General features: G+C 35.3%; 3 protein-coding genes across 5 annotated transcripts; 2 read left to right on the top strand and 1 right to left on the bottom strand.

Annotated features, from left to right (window-relative positions):
- Positions 1-2,726, top strand: LOC17884940. The gene is made up of 7 exons (XM_006291117.2): positions 1-232; positions 323-417; positions 1,307-1,427; positions 1,536-1,654; positions 1,750-1,936; positions 2,030-2,173; positions 2,248-2,726. Exons 1-7 carry the CDS (start codon positions 5-7, stop codon positions 2,536-2,538), a joined length of 1,185 nt encoding a protein of 394 aa, XP_006291179.1. The 5' UTR covers positions 1-4; the 3' UTR covers positions 2,539-2,726.
- A 1,673-nt stretch (positions 2,727-4,399) lies between these two features.
- LOC17884905 lies at positions 4,400-7,816 on the bottom strand. Its single transcript, XM_006290871.2, has 9 exons — positions 7,651-7,816; positions 6,777-6,950; positions 6,570-6,653; positions 5,872-6,439; positions 5,628-5,790; positions 5,362-5,490; positions 5,073-5,267; positions 4,867-4,989; positions 4,400-4,768 (listed from the first exon to the last, which is right to left on the bottom strand). Exons 2-9 carry the CDS (start codon positions 6,925-6,927, stop codon positions 4,643-4,645), a joined length of 1,539 nt encoding a protein of 512 aa, XP_006290933.1. The 5' UTR covers positions 6,928-6,950; positions 7,651-7,816; the 3' UTR covers positions 4,400-4,642.
- A 1,300-nt stretch (positions 7,817-9,116) lies between these two features.
- Positions 9,117-11,317, top strand: LOC17884859 (transmembrane protein 230). 3 transcript variants are annotated; one of them, XM_023782635.1, is made up of 4 exons: positions 9,117-9,188; positions 9,407-9,694; positions 10,615-10,712; positions 11,106-11,317. In XM_023782635.1, exons 2-3 carry the CDS (start codon positions 9,409-9,411, stop codon positions 10,692-10,694), a joined length of 366 nt encoding a protein of 121 aa, XP_023638403.1. In that variant the 5' UTR covers positions 9,117-9,188; positions 9,407-9,408; the 3' UTR covers positions 10,695-10,712; positions 11,106-11,317. The 3 variants fall into 3 exon arrangements, with proteins under 3 accessions (XP_023638403.1, XP_023638402.1, XP_023638401.1); XM_023782634.1 differs by lacking the exon at positions 11,106-11,317 and adding an exon at positions 10,926-11,099; XM_023782633.1 differs by lacking the exon at positions 11,106-11,317 and having other exon boundaries at positions 10,615-10,911.
- The last annotated feature ends 1,766 nt before the right edge of the window (positions 11,318-13,083 follow it).

The raw sequence follows: 13,083 nt of genomic DNA, 5'->3' as shown, positions 1-13,083 counted from the left end.
TCCAATGGCTACAGCTTCCTTCACTTGCTCACTTCCTCTTGCTCCACCAACCAAATCCCTCAGACCCACTCGATACCCAACTCTACGCTCAGCCTATGGAACAAGAACCGTACTTATCACTTCCATGGCGGTTCAAGAAGATGACAAGAGAACGAACGAAGGAGCAATGAGTATAGACAATTTACGCGGTTTTGTCGATCTTAATGTCGGAAAATGGACAGGGTCATTTCATGTATGAATTACAATAAACCCTAATGCTTTGATTCTCTGAAAGTTTTGAACTTTTTGTTACAAGTTCTTCTCTTTTTTGGGTTTTTTGCAGCAATTTGATGGTAATGGGACTTTGTTGCATAAGATTGATACGCGTCTCTCAGCTAGTTCTTATGGTGAAGATGAGCTCCTTAGCCTTAACCAATCGTATGAATACACTATTTTGCTTTGTTCTTTGATTAGCTGAGTATCTGTGTTTCTGCTTTGATGGAAATAAGTGTTTTGGGAACATGAAAGGTTTGTAATTTAGGATTCAGTTATCACTGGAATTGATTTGGAGGGGAGTTTTGAACATAGAAGCTATAGAAAGCTCTGAACTTTAAATGATGGTTGAAGTTGTTCTATGAATTTGAAGTTTTTGAGATAGAGAGAAGAATCTGGCTCTGATGAGATGAGCTCCTTAGCCTTAACCAATCGTATGAATACACTCTTTTGCTTTGTTCTTTGCTTAGCTTAGTATCTGTGTTTCTGCTTTGATGGATTTATGTGTTTTTGGAGCATGAAAGGTCTGTTATTTAGGGTTCAGTTATCACTGGAATTGATTTGGAGGAGGATTTTGAACATAGAAGCTATAGAAAGTTCTGAACTTTAAATGAATTTGAAGCAAATTTGAAGTTTTCTGAGATAGAGAAGAATCTGTGTGGTTTTGATGAGATTTATATGACAAGTTTGTAACTTTTAAGGATTCAATCATCTTTGGACTCAATGGAGAGGGATTTGGTTATAGAAAGTTTCTGAATTTTGAAAGATGTTGAAGGAATTGTATGTCATCACGAAATTTATTCATGTGCGTTGATGTATGGATTTTGTGTTAAGCAATGTTTTTTGCTCTGTACAACCAGTTTCCTAGTCTGCATTGTGTTTGTACTATAGGAAGTTTCTGAAATTTTGTATGATGTGTAAGAAATTGTGTGTCCTCACCAAGTTTCTTTGAATATGGATCTGAAGTTTTCTTCTTGTATATAATATCTAGAGAGATGTCTACGTCAGCTCTGCACAATCAGTTCTTAGTTTGTGTTGTGTTTGTATTGTTTAGGTTATATATAAAGCAGCCTACATCAGCTACTTCAGTTTCTGAAGAGGACGAGGAGGAAGCAGAATGGGTAGAATACAAAATTAAAGAAACCAATATGTTTACTGTGGACAAATATCAGCAGGTGAGCAATTCTGTGATCTCAATCAAGATACTTAGTTTTCAGTATCTGGTTCGTCTCTGTCTTAAGGATTTGAGGACTATCTTGATATCCATCATCAGTAGTCTGCAGATTGGATTTTTCCCCAAGGAGAGAGCGTTTTCACTGAGGTATCAAACCGCTGGAATGTTGGATACAACGTTAAGGCAAGGCGTTCTAGGGGAAGATGACACTGGAGAAGAGTCACCAAGGTTAGTTTCTCATGCCTATTGGTCCTGTTCTTCTATAGAAACATTTAATGCTCCATGAAGAGTGTAATAATAAGCTTTGCAACAATTTTTTGCAGAAATCTAAAACTTCCATCTCGACGTCCTGCTTTAGTATGTGAGAACTGCTTGTATTCCACAAAGATGGATAGAAGGGCTAGAGCATTTCACATCATGGATCCCAAAGGTGTTCTTGAAATGCTTATTGTTTTCCTTGAGGAAAGAGGGCTTGAGAATCTCATTCATCCAGTCCTCGATAACTCTAAGGTAAATTTGCTCTCAGATTTGTTATTGATTCAAGCACATAAAGCACCAATAGTGTCCTTTCATGATCAACATATGTTAATGTTTTTGTTGCAGGAGGATGCAGAGAGGATTACCCCATTTCTCGGTACTTGGAAAGGTCGTTCAGTAACAAAACGAAGTGGTGTCTATGGAGCAACACTATCTGAAGCCAATACTGTTGCTGTTCTTGAAATGAATGACCAAGGTCATGTAATCCAGGTATACAAGATTGTTTAACACTCCCACATAGCCTTTTGTTTACATGAGTAGTCTAAGGTTTCAATGTCAATCAGGATATCTCGTCTACATCGGATGCGAAAAACGTGACAACAAATGTACACTGGGAGGGGGAAATAACTAAAAACTTGGTTACATTCGCAGAAGGATACCAAATGACTCTGTTACCAGGAGGTATGTACATGGGATGTCCATGTGATGTAGCAAAGAGTGTTGCTGAGTTAAAGTCTTTTCACTTAGAGTTCTGCTGGCTCGAATCGTCGACCTCAAGACAAAGACTAGTCCGCACATATGACCATGAAGGTTTAGCCGTCTCATCAACTTATTTTTCTGAGATGAAAATGTAAGAGCCAGACCTAGAATATATCATCATTCATGTTATTGTACTGTTCTGTAATCACATACTTTTGATTACACATCATTTAGGTTTGTAATAATCATTTGTTGAGACATCTAAACAACTTACAACATTCTAACTAATCCACTAATCCAAGTGGTTAGCTAGTCCACATCACAAACCAAACTTGATTTGCCTCTTGTAACTCTATGGTTCACAAGTTAAACTCATGGGTTCCATCTACTAGTTTCATCGTCCTTAAGCTGTGTTGGACTTTACTTGCCAAGATTTATTGATATTCCTTGTCAAGTTTTCTGATTAATTGGTTCTCTCAGGTTCTGTTAAATGTCCCAAGGACAAGAACAACAACAAAACACAGAAACATAACTCGAAAACATGAATTTGTTGTCATTGATCAAAAACAGAAAAAGCAAAGCTATGATAAAAACATGAACATAAGACCAAAAAAAGAATCTACAAGATCCAAAGACTCAAAAAAAGAAATGTAGGGCAGAAACAACTCTAGCTTTGACAGCCTAAAGACATCTAAACAACTTACCACATCCTAACTAGTCCACATCACAAACCAAACTTGTCTTGCTTCTATGGTTCACAAGTTAGACTCATGAGTTCCATCTACTTGTTTCCATCGTCCTTAAGCTTTTGTTTATGTAACCAAATCCAACAACTTGAACTTTACTTGTCAAGTTTTCTGATAAATTGGTTATTTGCCCCAACAACAACAAAACACAGAAACATAACTTGAAAAACATACTTTTGTTGTCCGAATAATTAAAAAAGATCCAGACAACATACTATGATACATCTAACTATTCAAAGACTAATAAAAAAACATGAACAGAAGAAGAAAAAAAAAAAGATTCAACAAGATCCAAGAACTCAAGAAAGAAAATGTAGGGCAAGAACAGCTCTAGCTTTGACAGCCTAAGGCTTAAAGGAAACAGCAAAGCAGAGGTAAGACCCATTGATATATGCCTACGCACCCAAAAACAGGGTACGCCACAAAATAATCCCTTCTCGTGGTATACCACGCCACCCCTCACTAAAGAGGGAAGCGCTCGGCCTCAGGCACTAAACTTTGTTTTCTTCTTTCTTCTAGGGTTCTTACTTTTATATACACAGTTCGGGTATTACCTGTGTGGGGTACCCGTTCGGGTTCGGGTCGGATATTTTGGCTTTTCGAGTTTTCGGGTTTTCGGGTTTTCGGGTTTTCGGGTTTTCGGGTTTTCGGGTTTTCGGGTTTTCGGGTTTTTGGGTTTTCGGGTTTTTGGGTTTAAAAATATAAAACCCGTTCAGGTATTTCTAGATTTTGGGTTCGGATCGGGTTTTTCGGGTTCGAGTTCAAATTACTCAAAAATTCTCAAAATTCAAAATTTGAGTATCCAAATATGTCCAAACTACTAAAAGTTTTCAAAACCTACATAATTATTTACTTAAATTTATTTAAAAAAGAGTTTATAACTTTAAAACAATCAAAATATACAAAAACTGGATAATTTTGACATTAGATTATTACAAATATATATAATATTAATAATTATTATTATATATTTATGTTATTAGTGTATTCGGATATCCGTTCGGGTTTCAGTTTGGTTCGGGTTTGGATTCGGATTTTTTGGGTTAGAGATATAGAACGTGTTCGGGTATTTTTAGGTTTCGAGTTCGGGTTCGGAACGGGTTCCGATCGGATTTTCGGGTTCGTGTATTTTGCCTACGCCTAATACACACCTCTTCTTCTTTTATATAATAACATTTTGATCCCTATATTTGTTTATTCTTTCGATTTTGACCCATATCTAATGTAAATCAACATGGAATAGGCACAATTGAAATCTCAGCACATGTAATAAATAACACATAAGATAATTTGAGGTGGTAACAGAGTGAAAAGTTACAACAAAGGGCAAAAAACTCAAGAAGATGAACTTCATGAGTTTTGCATTGTGAATGTTATAATAAATATGTATATTTAGATAGATGTACATAATACAGAAATATACAACATTTTTAGTGAATTATGGCGAGATGGAAAATTTTTGGTTGGTTTCTTCATCCAAAGGGATGAAGAATAGGTGATGACTGATGAGGTTTTACACTTGAGTTTCCCCATCCTCCGGGATTAAAAGCATAGGGATCTGACCATGGTCAACAAAGTCAATCTTGCTCAGCCTTAGACAGCACAAGACTTGTTCCGGCAGCTCCTCTGGCTTTTGAGCCTGTTTCATGTTGCAGTTTGTAAGGGAAAGTTTCAATCTTTATCTACTCAATTCTTGTGAGAACAATTGGTTTACATAGTATATGTATCAAGTTTTACCTGGATGGTTAACCCGAGATCAAGAGTTCCGTTTTTCAATCGATCTCTGAATGCTTCAAGTCCTTTCCTTGATATGTAGCTGAACCGATGCACATCCAAATCAATCTCAAAGTAGTTTGGACCCTGCAGAGAGGTAAAAGCAATGGTTAATGAGGTGACAAAGCCAACTTCTTTTCGTGTTAAAGAGCTAGTGGTGCTGCTAGAACCTTAAAGAAGTTGTGCTGAGGACGAGAGAGGACGGGTTTTTCATTGTAAGCCTGAACAAGCTTCTTTTCAGTCGAGCTTAGAGCTAGATCTTCAGGGTTTACAAGTCCGGCCACTATCTTAAGCCTTTCACGGAAAGCAACATTGCTGTCTTTAGCAAACCCTTTTACCTTCTCCATTTCATCATTGACAAGTTTCTGTTTTTCAAAAACCATAAACAAAAAGAACTTGGTAAGCATTCAGATCAATCACGAGATGTGAGAAATGTAGAGAAATAGCTTTTAAAGCTACCTTGATGCTCTCCTGATATTGTTGAGAGGTTTCTTTTTCGTAATTATCTCGTAATTTAAAGTAGAGTACAATGCTCATGCCTTCTCCATCACTGTCGCCAAGGAACATTGCAGCAGGATAAGTTGGTAACTGCCAGTGAGTCACAAAAGTCAGGATCATTTATACATATTTCAAAACGCTATCTATACACTTCATATGAAGCTCACACAAGAAAAAGCTAGCGACAAAGTAACGATGAAGAAGCTGTTGATGTTGGTGGCTGTTACCTGAATGTTGACAATGAGAAGAGCAGGTAGCTTTGCCTCGGACTTGATGTTTGGAAGCTCGATGTGTTGAGCGATATGATCAATCTTCCTTGGACAGACAAACAAGTCAACACCAATAGGAGTGTACGGACACTGATTTGGAGCGGGGGTTTTCTTCTTGTCTCTGCAAGCATCATTCTTCAATAGTTACAGACAAAGCAGTTTCTAGTAAAAGATACATGAAACAGTGTGTTAAAAGGTGTACTTGAAATAGGTTTCTCCACGGAGTTTAAAAGTTGAAGGCGGTATCTCGCACCAACTACCGCTGGACTGCTTCTCTTTGGCTGAGGAAGGAACAGTGAATCCCGCTTTCGGACGGTACAACATTTTACGATGCTCAGTAACTTCCTCACCATCACACGATCTCCTCTTGAATGAAAGCCGATAAACTGCGGACTTACGTTTCTGAGATGTTGGTGAGTTTAGAGTCTTGTCATTAAAACTAACAGTTGGCATCAATCGGCTCAGGCTGGTTCTCAGGGTTTTCTCTTGAGAGTTTCTTTTCTGTTCCTTTAAGCCTTTAAAGCTTGTATGATCCATTAGTTTCTTCTTGTTGTTTCCAGTGAGAACAGAGAGACCACTAGGATCCTTGTACATCCCTTTGCTCACATACTTCTCGGCTTTACTCCCGTCTATCTTCAAATAAGTCTCATGGTATTCCTCATACTTTCCTTTCCCATCCACAATGCACGACGAAGATTCGAATTGAACTACCTGACCATTTGGGATATTACCCGTTGCACCACCCACTGATGGTGCTGATGGTGCGTTTTCTGCAGGGAGAGATGGTAAAAATTAGTCAGATCCATAAGCATTTCCAAAATTATTCCTCTGATTGTACTTACATATCAGATGAGCTTCTAATCTCCATGAATACTGAAAACAACATAGACTGACGTTTACCTTCAGGTAGGCTGATAAAGTCCTCATCCGAATCCGAATCAAGAACACTGACAGAGTCAAACCATGCATCATCTTGCGAGACAGCTGCAACATAACAACTTCTACATGTAAGAATCTATGACTGTCCAGCTTTTATATAACAACAAAATCAAGATTCATATTATCACACCAGTGGAAGATTAAGTTATCCTGTAGAGAAACACTCACCAAAAGAAACTCGGCTCCCAACATCACTTGGCCTTCTTATATTAGCATGAGGAACAATATCAGACACTTTCGAAAAGTGTTTTGAAGATCTACGACGACCTTTCCTACGAGGCCTAATGGCTCTCGAATGGGTTGACACACATCCACCCATTTTTCTATAATTTTATTCAGATCCTGTTCAAAGAAAGAAATCTCAACAAAAAGACCAATGCCTTTACAACAAATCTGCAACACATTCATAAACACACAACTTTTCGACAAAAAAGAGATACTTTAAACTAATCCATCCCCACATAGTTGTTTCCTTCTGTCTTATTAACTAACATTGGGACCAAGTCACTGCCATGAATCTTGTTTTTTTCTTTCAATTACAGGTATATCCAGTTTGAAGAATCAACAACCAAGTCAACAACAATACAAAGATCTCTCTCAAAAACTATATAATAATGTAAACAGCTCACAAAAGTGTACATGACAAAATCAATTAAATGACTTAGTGGGACACAAGAACATGTAACAACAAATCCCAAATACATTAAACTATACTAACACAAAAAAAAAATCTCATATGAGCCCCTAAACATCTTCATAATACACTAAATTTGTAAAAATTCAATCACTTTCAGGTTCATATAAGAACAAATTCAAACATAAAAACTATAACTTTGAAAACGTCAACATCATCAATCTATGATACTGAAGATTTTCAGAAACAGAGGAGATAAAAAAAACAAAACTTTACATGCATTGTATCGCTTAAATACAAAAAGACTCAAACTTTATGAATCTTTGAAGATCATTGATCGATTCATTGATGATTCAGAACAGATCCGAAGGATCAACAATGTAGAGAATCTAGAGATCAAAATTGTACCTGAAACGAGGAAGCATGATAAAGGGTAAGACCCTTTTGTTGTTGTTGTAAGAGAGAGAGAGGGAGAGAGAAGAATAAGGGAAGAATCTTCCCGAGAAACCAAAAGCGAGAAGATGAAGAGGCGAGGAAGAAGATAAAAGCGAAGTTTTAGATTTGGGAACCCGGAAATATCGGATCCGGGTCACAGACACCAATAACAGCAGATTTAAAAAATAAATATAAAAAATGTGGCTAATTTAGAGGTTATTGTAGTAAAGTTAGTAATTTAGTAAAGATGGTAGTTTACTAATTACAGGTTATGGCAGTATTAGTAATAGGAGTCTCTGCAATAAATAGATGAAAAAATCTGGGTTTTACAAATTCGGTTTACTAGTTTTAGTTTTGGTTTTGTTTTATGGCCTCTGGTATATGGTTGTTTTGTTTAATTTGAGTTAAAATATTTGGGTTTACAAATTTTAACTTCAGAAATAACGATAAAATTCGGTTGAATGCATTTTGGTTTGAAAATATATGGTTCGGTTTGGGTTTTATACATTTCAGTTTTGGTTTAGTTTTAGACAAAAGAATTGTGCCAAAATAAAAAAAGAGTGATTAAGAAACTTTTTCTTTTATTTAATGTAAAGATTAGTATACTTATGTACATTTTTTTTCTTTCTATAAAGCAATCTATTTTGGTTTAGCTTATAAGAGATATTTTTTAAGAGACACTTAAGCTTTACAATTTAAAGTTTCCACTAATCCGCTAGTGTATGGAACACTGATGTTAACTGAAAGGTCAAATCATAAGTTATGAATTATGATGACGATATTAAAGTAAAAAGAAAAGAAACAACCTAAACCTGAAAAATAAATAGACTATCAAGTTCGATAAAGCATGAGAACGATTATGCAATGAATGAAGTAAGATGATAACTTACTGATTCAAGATACAAGAAATATATAATAGGATAACCTAATTAGACTCTTGGTTTAATCTTCTGATTTCAGGTTTAGTTGTCCGGTTCAATTATCTTATTCTCGTTATATGTAATGTTGTTTCGAGTAAAAGATACATGAAACAGTATAATTCATCGTCTTCTTCTTCAAGCTCTCTCACCATTATCATCATCTATCACCGTCTAAATCTAACCTCCTCGAGATGACTATTCTTTCATAGTTATCTTCTAGACTAGATTTACCCTTGTCTCGAGTTTTCAGTGAATTCTGGATTGGGATTATCTATCGGTTACATTTTACTGTTTCAAAATAATAGGCACAAGCATCCACATCTCTAAGATAATAAAACATTCAAGTAGATTAATCCACTTCTGTAGTATTAATTTGTAGATTGATTTGGAAAGATTGAGGTTTCAAAATAAATAGTAGGGTGCAAATGCAATTTAGTTAAAATATTAGGGTTTAATCTGTAAATTATCAAACAAATTGTTATTATTCTCACAAAACGCGTCGTTATAGAAGACGAAGAAGAAACATCGGCGAAGCAGATCTGAATCCTTACTTCAATCTTTCACCTTCCCGGCGAAGTAACCAAAACTCCGGTAAGTTTCACGGCACGCCCTATCTCTTCTTCTTCATAGTTCTTATCCGTCGTTCTGATTTTTCAATCTCACCGGTGATTAATTTGGAATCACTTTGATTGATCTTAGTTAGACTTTGTTTTGATTAGGTTTTTAGATTCAGATGATGTTTATATGAACCTTGTTGAATTGTTGATGATGATGATGATGATGATGATGATGATCTGTGTTGTGATTAGTGATGGCGTCAAGGAGAAATGTACGGTATGCTCAGCTTCCAGGAGATGAAGATGATGAAGATTATGGAAATGGTGTTGGTAGAAGGAGAGATTTCGATCCTCGTTTCGATTATACGCCGAAAGCGTTTGATAGAGTGCCGTGGAAATCTATAGCGTTAGCTGTGTTTCTTCTGTTGCTTGGTTGTTTGCTTCTTCTTTTGTCGTTTTTTATCTTCATTGGTCATATGGAAGGAGATAGTTCTCAAGGTTATGCTCTTCTTGTACTTGGGATCCTTACTTTTCTCCCTGGTAAGATGTTTGGATATGAATAGTCTTGTTTCCGTTTCGCTTATTTGAGTTCTTCGTGTTGTTGGTGTGAATGCCTCTTGTGGGATTTGTTGTTTGTATTTGGAGATTGAGTGAGTTGTGATTGACTAGAGACATAGATTGTGTTCTTTGTTTGTTGATATTATGTTCGATGTTATGCTTCGAAGTTCCTCCATGTCGTTGTTCTGAGTTGATTTGAAAACCCTTGTGGAATCTGTTGTTTAGTGTGGAGTTTGAGTGAGATGGGATCAAGTAACTTATGAGAGACACAGATTGTGTTATTTGTTTGTTGAAATTGTGTTCTCTGTTGAGCCAATTATGTTTAAGAGTTCCTCCATGTTGCTGTTATGAGTGCATGATGGTTGATTTGAAAACCCTTGTGGAATCTGTGGTTTAGTGTGGAGTTTGAGTGAGATGGGATCGACTAACTTTTGAGAGACACAAGATTGTGTTCTTTGTTTGCTGAGATTGTGTTCTCTGTTTAGCCAGTTATGTTTAAGAGTTCTTCCATGCTGCTGTTCTGAGTGCATGATGGTTGATTTGTAAGTCCTTGTGGAATCTGTTGTTTGATGTGAAAACTGGGTAGACAGACTCTGCTTATGTTCTTTGTTTGTTGAAATGATCTTCTCTCTGTATGATGCTTAATGCATGATGTTTATTTCCGAAAGCCTTGTGGAATCTGTTGATTGATGTGGAGATTGATTGAGTTGGATCAAGTAGACAGACTCTGCTTCTGTTCTTTGTCTGTTGAAATATCCTCTCTTTGTTCCATGCTTAATGCATGATGTTTGATATTGAAAGCCTAGTGGAATATATTGTTTGATGTATAGATTGATTGAGTTGGATCATGTAGACACAGTGATCTACATGGCATTGACTCATTTCGAAAATTGTGGCTACAGGTTTCTATGAGACCCGTATTGCTTACTATTCATGGAGAGGAGCTGAAGGGTATCGTTTCGCAGCCATTCCCTCTTACTGAACTCGAGTAATACGAAAGGTAAAGAAATATTGTGCATACAAAAGTTTTAGAGATTTGTAATCCATAAAGTAATAGACCTGAGCTGTTACATGAATCTAATGTGTAGAATCTCCTCTAGTTGAGTTCTAACAGCTTAAAAAAAACTTGGATTATAGAGATTCTTAGATTGTTTATGTTTTGTTGATCCAATTTTGGTAAATCTCATTTGTTATCACAATATGTGTCGTTAAGGACGTTTTGGTTTTTCAACGACGAAGAGAGATATGAGTAAACATACATTCATATGCTTCATTTGGAGAGAGTGGAGAAATGAAAGCATAAACTCATATACACGTAGAAGACGAGCACAAACAAAAGTTGAACACAAGTTTAGCAAATTTACAAAACAAAACCGTTATGTCTTGGATCTAGGTAGCCATCGACCATCGTACTTGCCTTGGTCATCGTGGGAAAAGGGCCGTTTCATACTCGTACAACTTCAAAAGTGTCGATTTCTACCATGTACAAAGACGCAGTGCGAATTTCTACTCAAACAAAAATTCAAATTTGATATCTAATTAGTACAAATAGTACCAATTTCAGACTCTGTATTGAAAGTAGAATTCGAAGAGATTTGTGTAGAATTCATAAATCCTATGTTATTCAAATATGGATTTTAAAAAGTCTCATAAAATCTAGTGTTATTGAACTAAGGATTTTAATATCCATCTTAAAATCCACTGTTATTGAAATCAAATTATGGATTTGATTTTTAAAGGGTTTTGAAGAACTTGAGAAGAGTTCCTTAGTTAAAAATACCGAAATCCAAATTTCATGGTTTTATGTGAGATTTGAAAGGATTTTACAAAAAACATATGAACTTCTCTAAAATCATCAAAAACATTTAAAAACTCAAATTAAATCATTTTAAATGCTATTTGAATACACCCCTCTACGTATACTTCTTATTTAAATGTTCTGATTTTGTATCTCAATTAAAAATGTTGTAATAAATTTTGTATTTCTGTTAAAATATAATGCTAATCAACAATTTCCTGTCACATGTCGTTGTTCATATGTTCAAAAGATTCTGTGATTCAGGAATGAACAAATAGTGAAAATAAAGTGGGATAGATATTGAAATTTATGTGTGATTTTTATGAAATAAAATACAATAAATGGGTAACAGTGAGATTAATACAACCATGTAGCTAACGCATATGTCAGCTGAAGTTCGATACGTCTTCAAAAATGCATTTTCCAAAGAAATTTGAACAAATATAAATAGAAAAAAATTGCATGTGTAGTTGAAATAAGAGCACTATTCAAATATAAATAGAAAAAATTCAGGGTGAATTTGGATAATAAAATTAAGAATATAGCACTAGAAAGTGGATATTAAGAAACTAACATATGACTCTAGTAAAATGACTAAACTGTCCCTAAAAATAAGACTGAGAAAGACATCTAAATCCAACATTTTTTTATGTTTTTTGTTTATTTGAAATAAAAACTTTTACCCCTTTATATTTGTTAGTAATATATCTTTTCAAAAAAAAAAAATATCAACTCTCTAATTTAGGGACCTCTAATTTATGTAAAAAAAGTTTATATTTTTATTCTGCATTCAACATATCTTGAAATTTTAAAATCGGATATGAAAATTTTAAAATGATGAATAGTACTCATGACGAAGAAGACAACGTTCTATATAGAAACACATGAAATGGAATCGTATTCTCCATACTATATAAGTATTTAACACAATTTTTCAGTATTGGATGTAATTGTAGACGTGGTTCTTCTTATGGTTGTGGTGGTGATGAAGATTGTGGTGGTTATATAGTATAGTGGTGGTGGGTATACGATGTGATTTAGGCTCGGAATCCACCGAACTTATTGATCACACGGTTTCAAGGCCTAGAGTTTGAATGGATCGAAGTTCGCCACACAAAGTTGCGGAATGACTTTGTGATAAGAACAATAATCAAAATCTTTGTGAATCACACACAAAGATAAAGATCCAACTTGCTTTCTAAAGGATTCACACGCAATCGAAAAGACAAGCAAAAGAAGCCTAAGTTTCAAAAGAGAGAAAACTTCTAGTTTTTTTATATTTCTTTCAAATTCAAGGATACGTTTTACAATGGATTAAGGTGAGCTTATATAGGCTCGTGCATAGCTAAATTTATGACAATAAATAAGAAAATAAATCAACATAAATGCATAAAAATCAAGCTTAATGATAAATCAATCAAATGATTGATTGATATTGTCCTTCATGCTCGATTTGGCCAAATGAGGAAAGATTGAGATTCTTTGTATCTACACAGCTTGGGCATGAAGTTATGCACTCTTGGAAGCTTCTTGAGGATGTAGAGGACCTCAATTTTTATGACCTCATCACGAT

Source organism: Capsella rubella, unplaced genomic scaffold (assembly GCF_000375325.1).
Source record: "Capsella rubella cultivar Monte Gargano unplaced genomic scaffold, Caprub1_0 scaffold_5, whole genome shotgun sequence".
NCBI classification, from domain to species: domain Eukaryota; kingdom Viridiplantae; phylum Streptophyta; class Magnoliopsida; order Brassicales; family Brassicaceae; genus Capsella; species Capsella rubella.
Note: the sequence above shows the minus strand (reverse complement) of the source record. Positions and strands in the feature narration are given on the sequence as shown.

Excerpts from the sequence above, each read along its gene's own strand:
- LOC17884859 (XM_023782635.1), top strand. The coding sequence starts at position 9,409 with ATGGCGTCAAGGAGAAATGTACGGTATGCTCAGCTTCCAGGAGATGAA. Across the intron at positions 9,695-10,614 it reads GATCCTTACTTTTCTCCCTG|GTTTCTATGAGACCCGTATT; the intron begins GTAAGATGTTTG and ends TTGTGGCTACAG.
- LOC17884905 (XM_006290871.2), bottom strand. The coding sequence starts at position 6,927 with ATGGGTGGATGTGTGTCAACCCATTCGAGAGCCATTAGGCCTCGTAGG. Across the intron at positions 5,791-5,871 it reads CGTGGAGAAACCTATTTCAA|AGACAAGAAGAAAACCCCCG; the intron begins GTACACCTTTTA and ends TGATGCTTGCAG. Across the intron at positions 4,769-4,866 it reads ATCTCGGGTTAACCATCCAG|GCTCAAAAGCCAGAGGAGCT; the intron begins GTAAAACTTGAT and ends AACATGAAACAG.
- LOC17884940 (XM_006291117.2), top strand. The coding sequence starts at position 5 with ATGGCTACAGCTTCCTTCACTTGCTCACTTCCTCTTGCTCCACCAACC. Across the intron at positions 233-322 it reads AATGGACAGGGTCATTTCAT|CAATTTGATGGTAATGGGAC; the intron begins GTATGAATTACA and ends GGTTTTTTGCAG. Across the intron at positions 1,428-1,535 it reads CTGTGGACAAATATCAGCAG|ATTGGATTTTTCCCCAAGGA; the intron begins GTGAGCAATTCT and ends AGTAGTCTGCAG.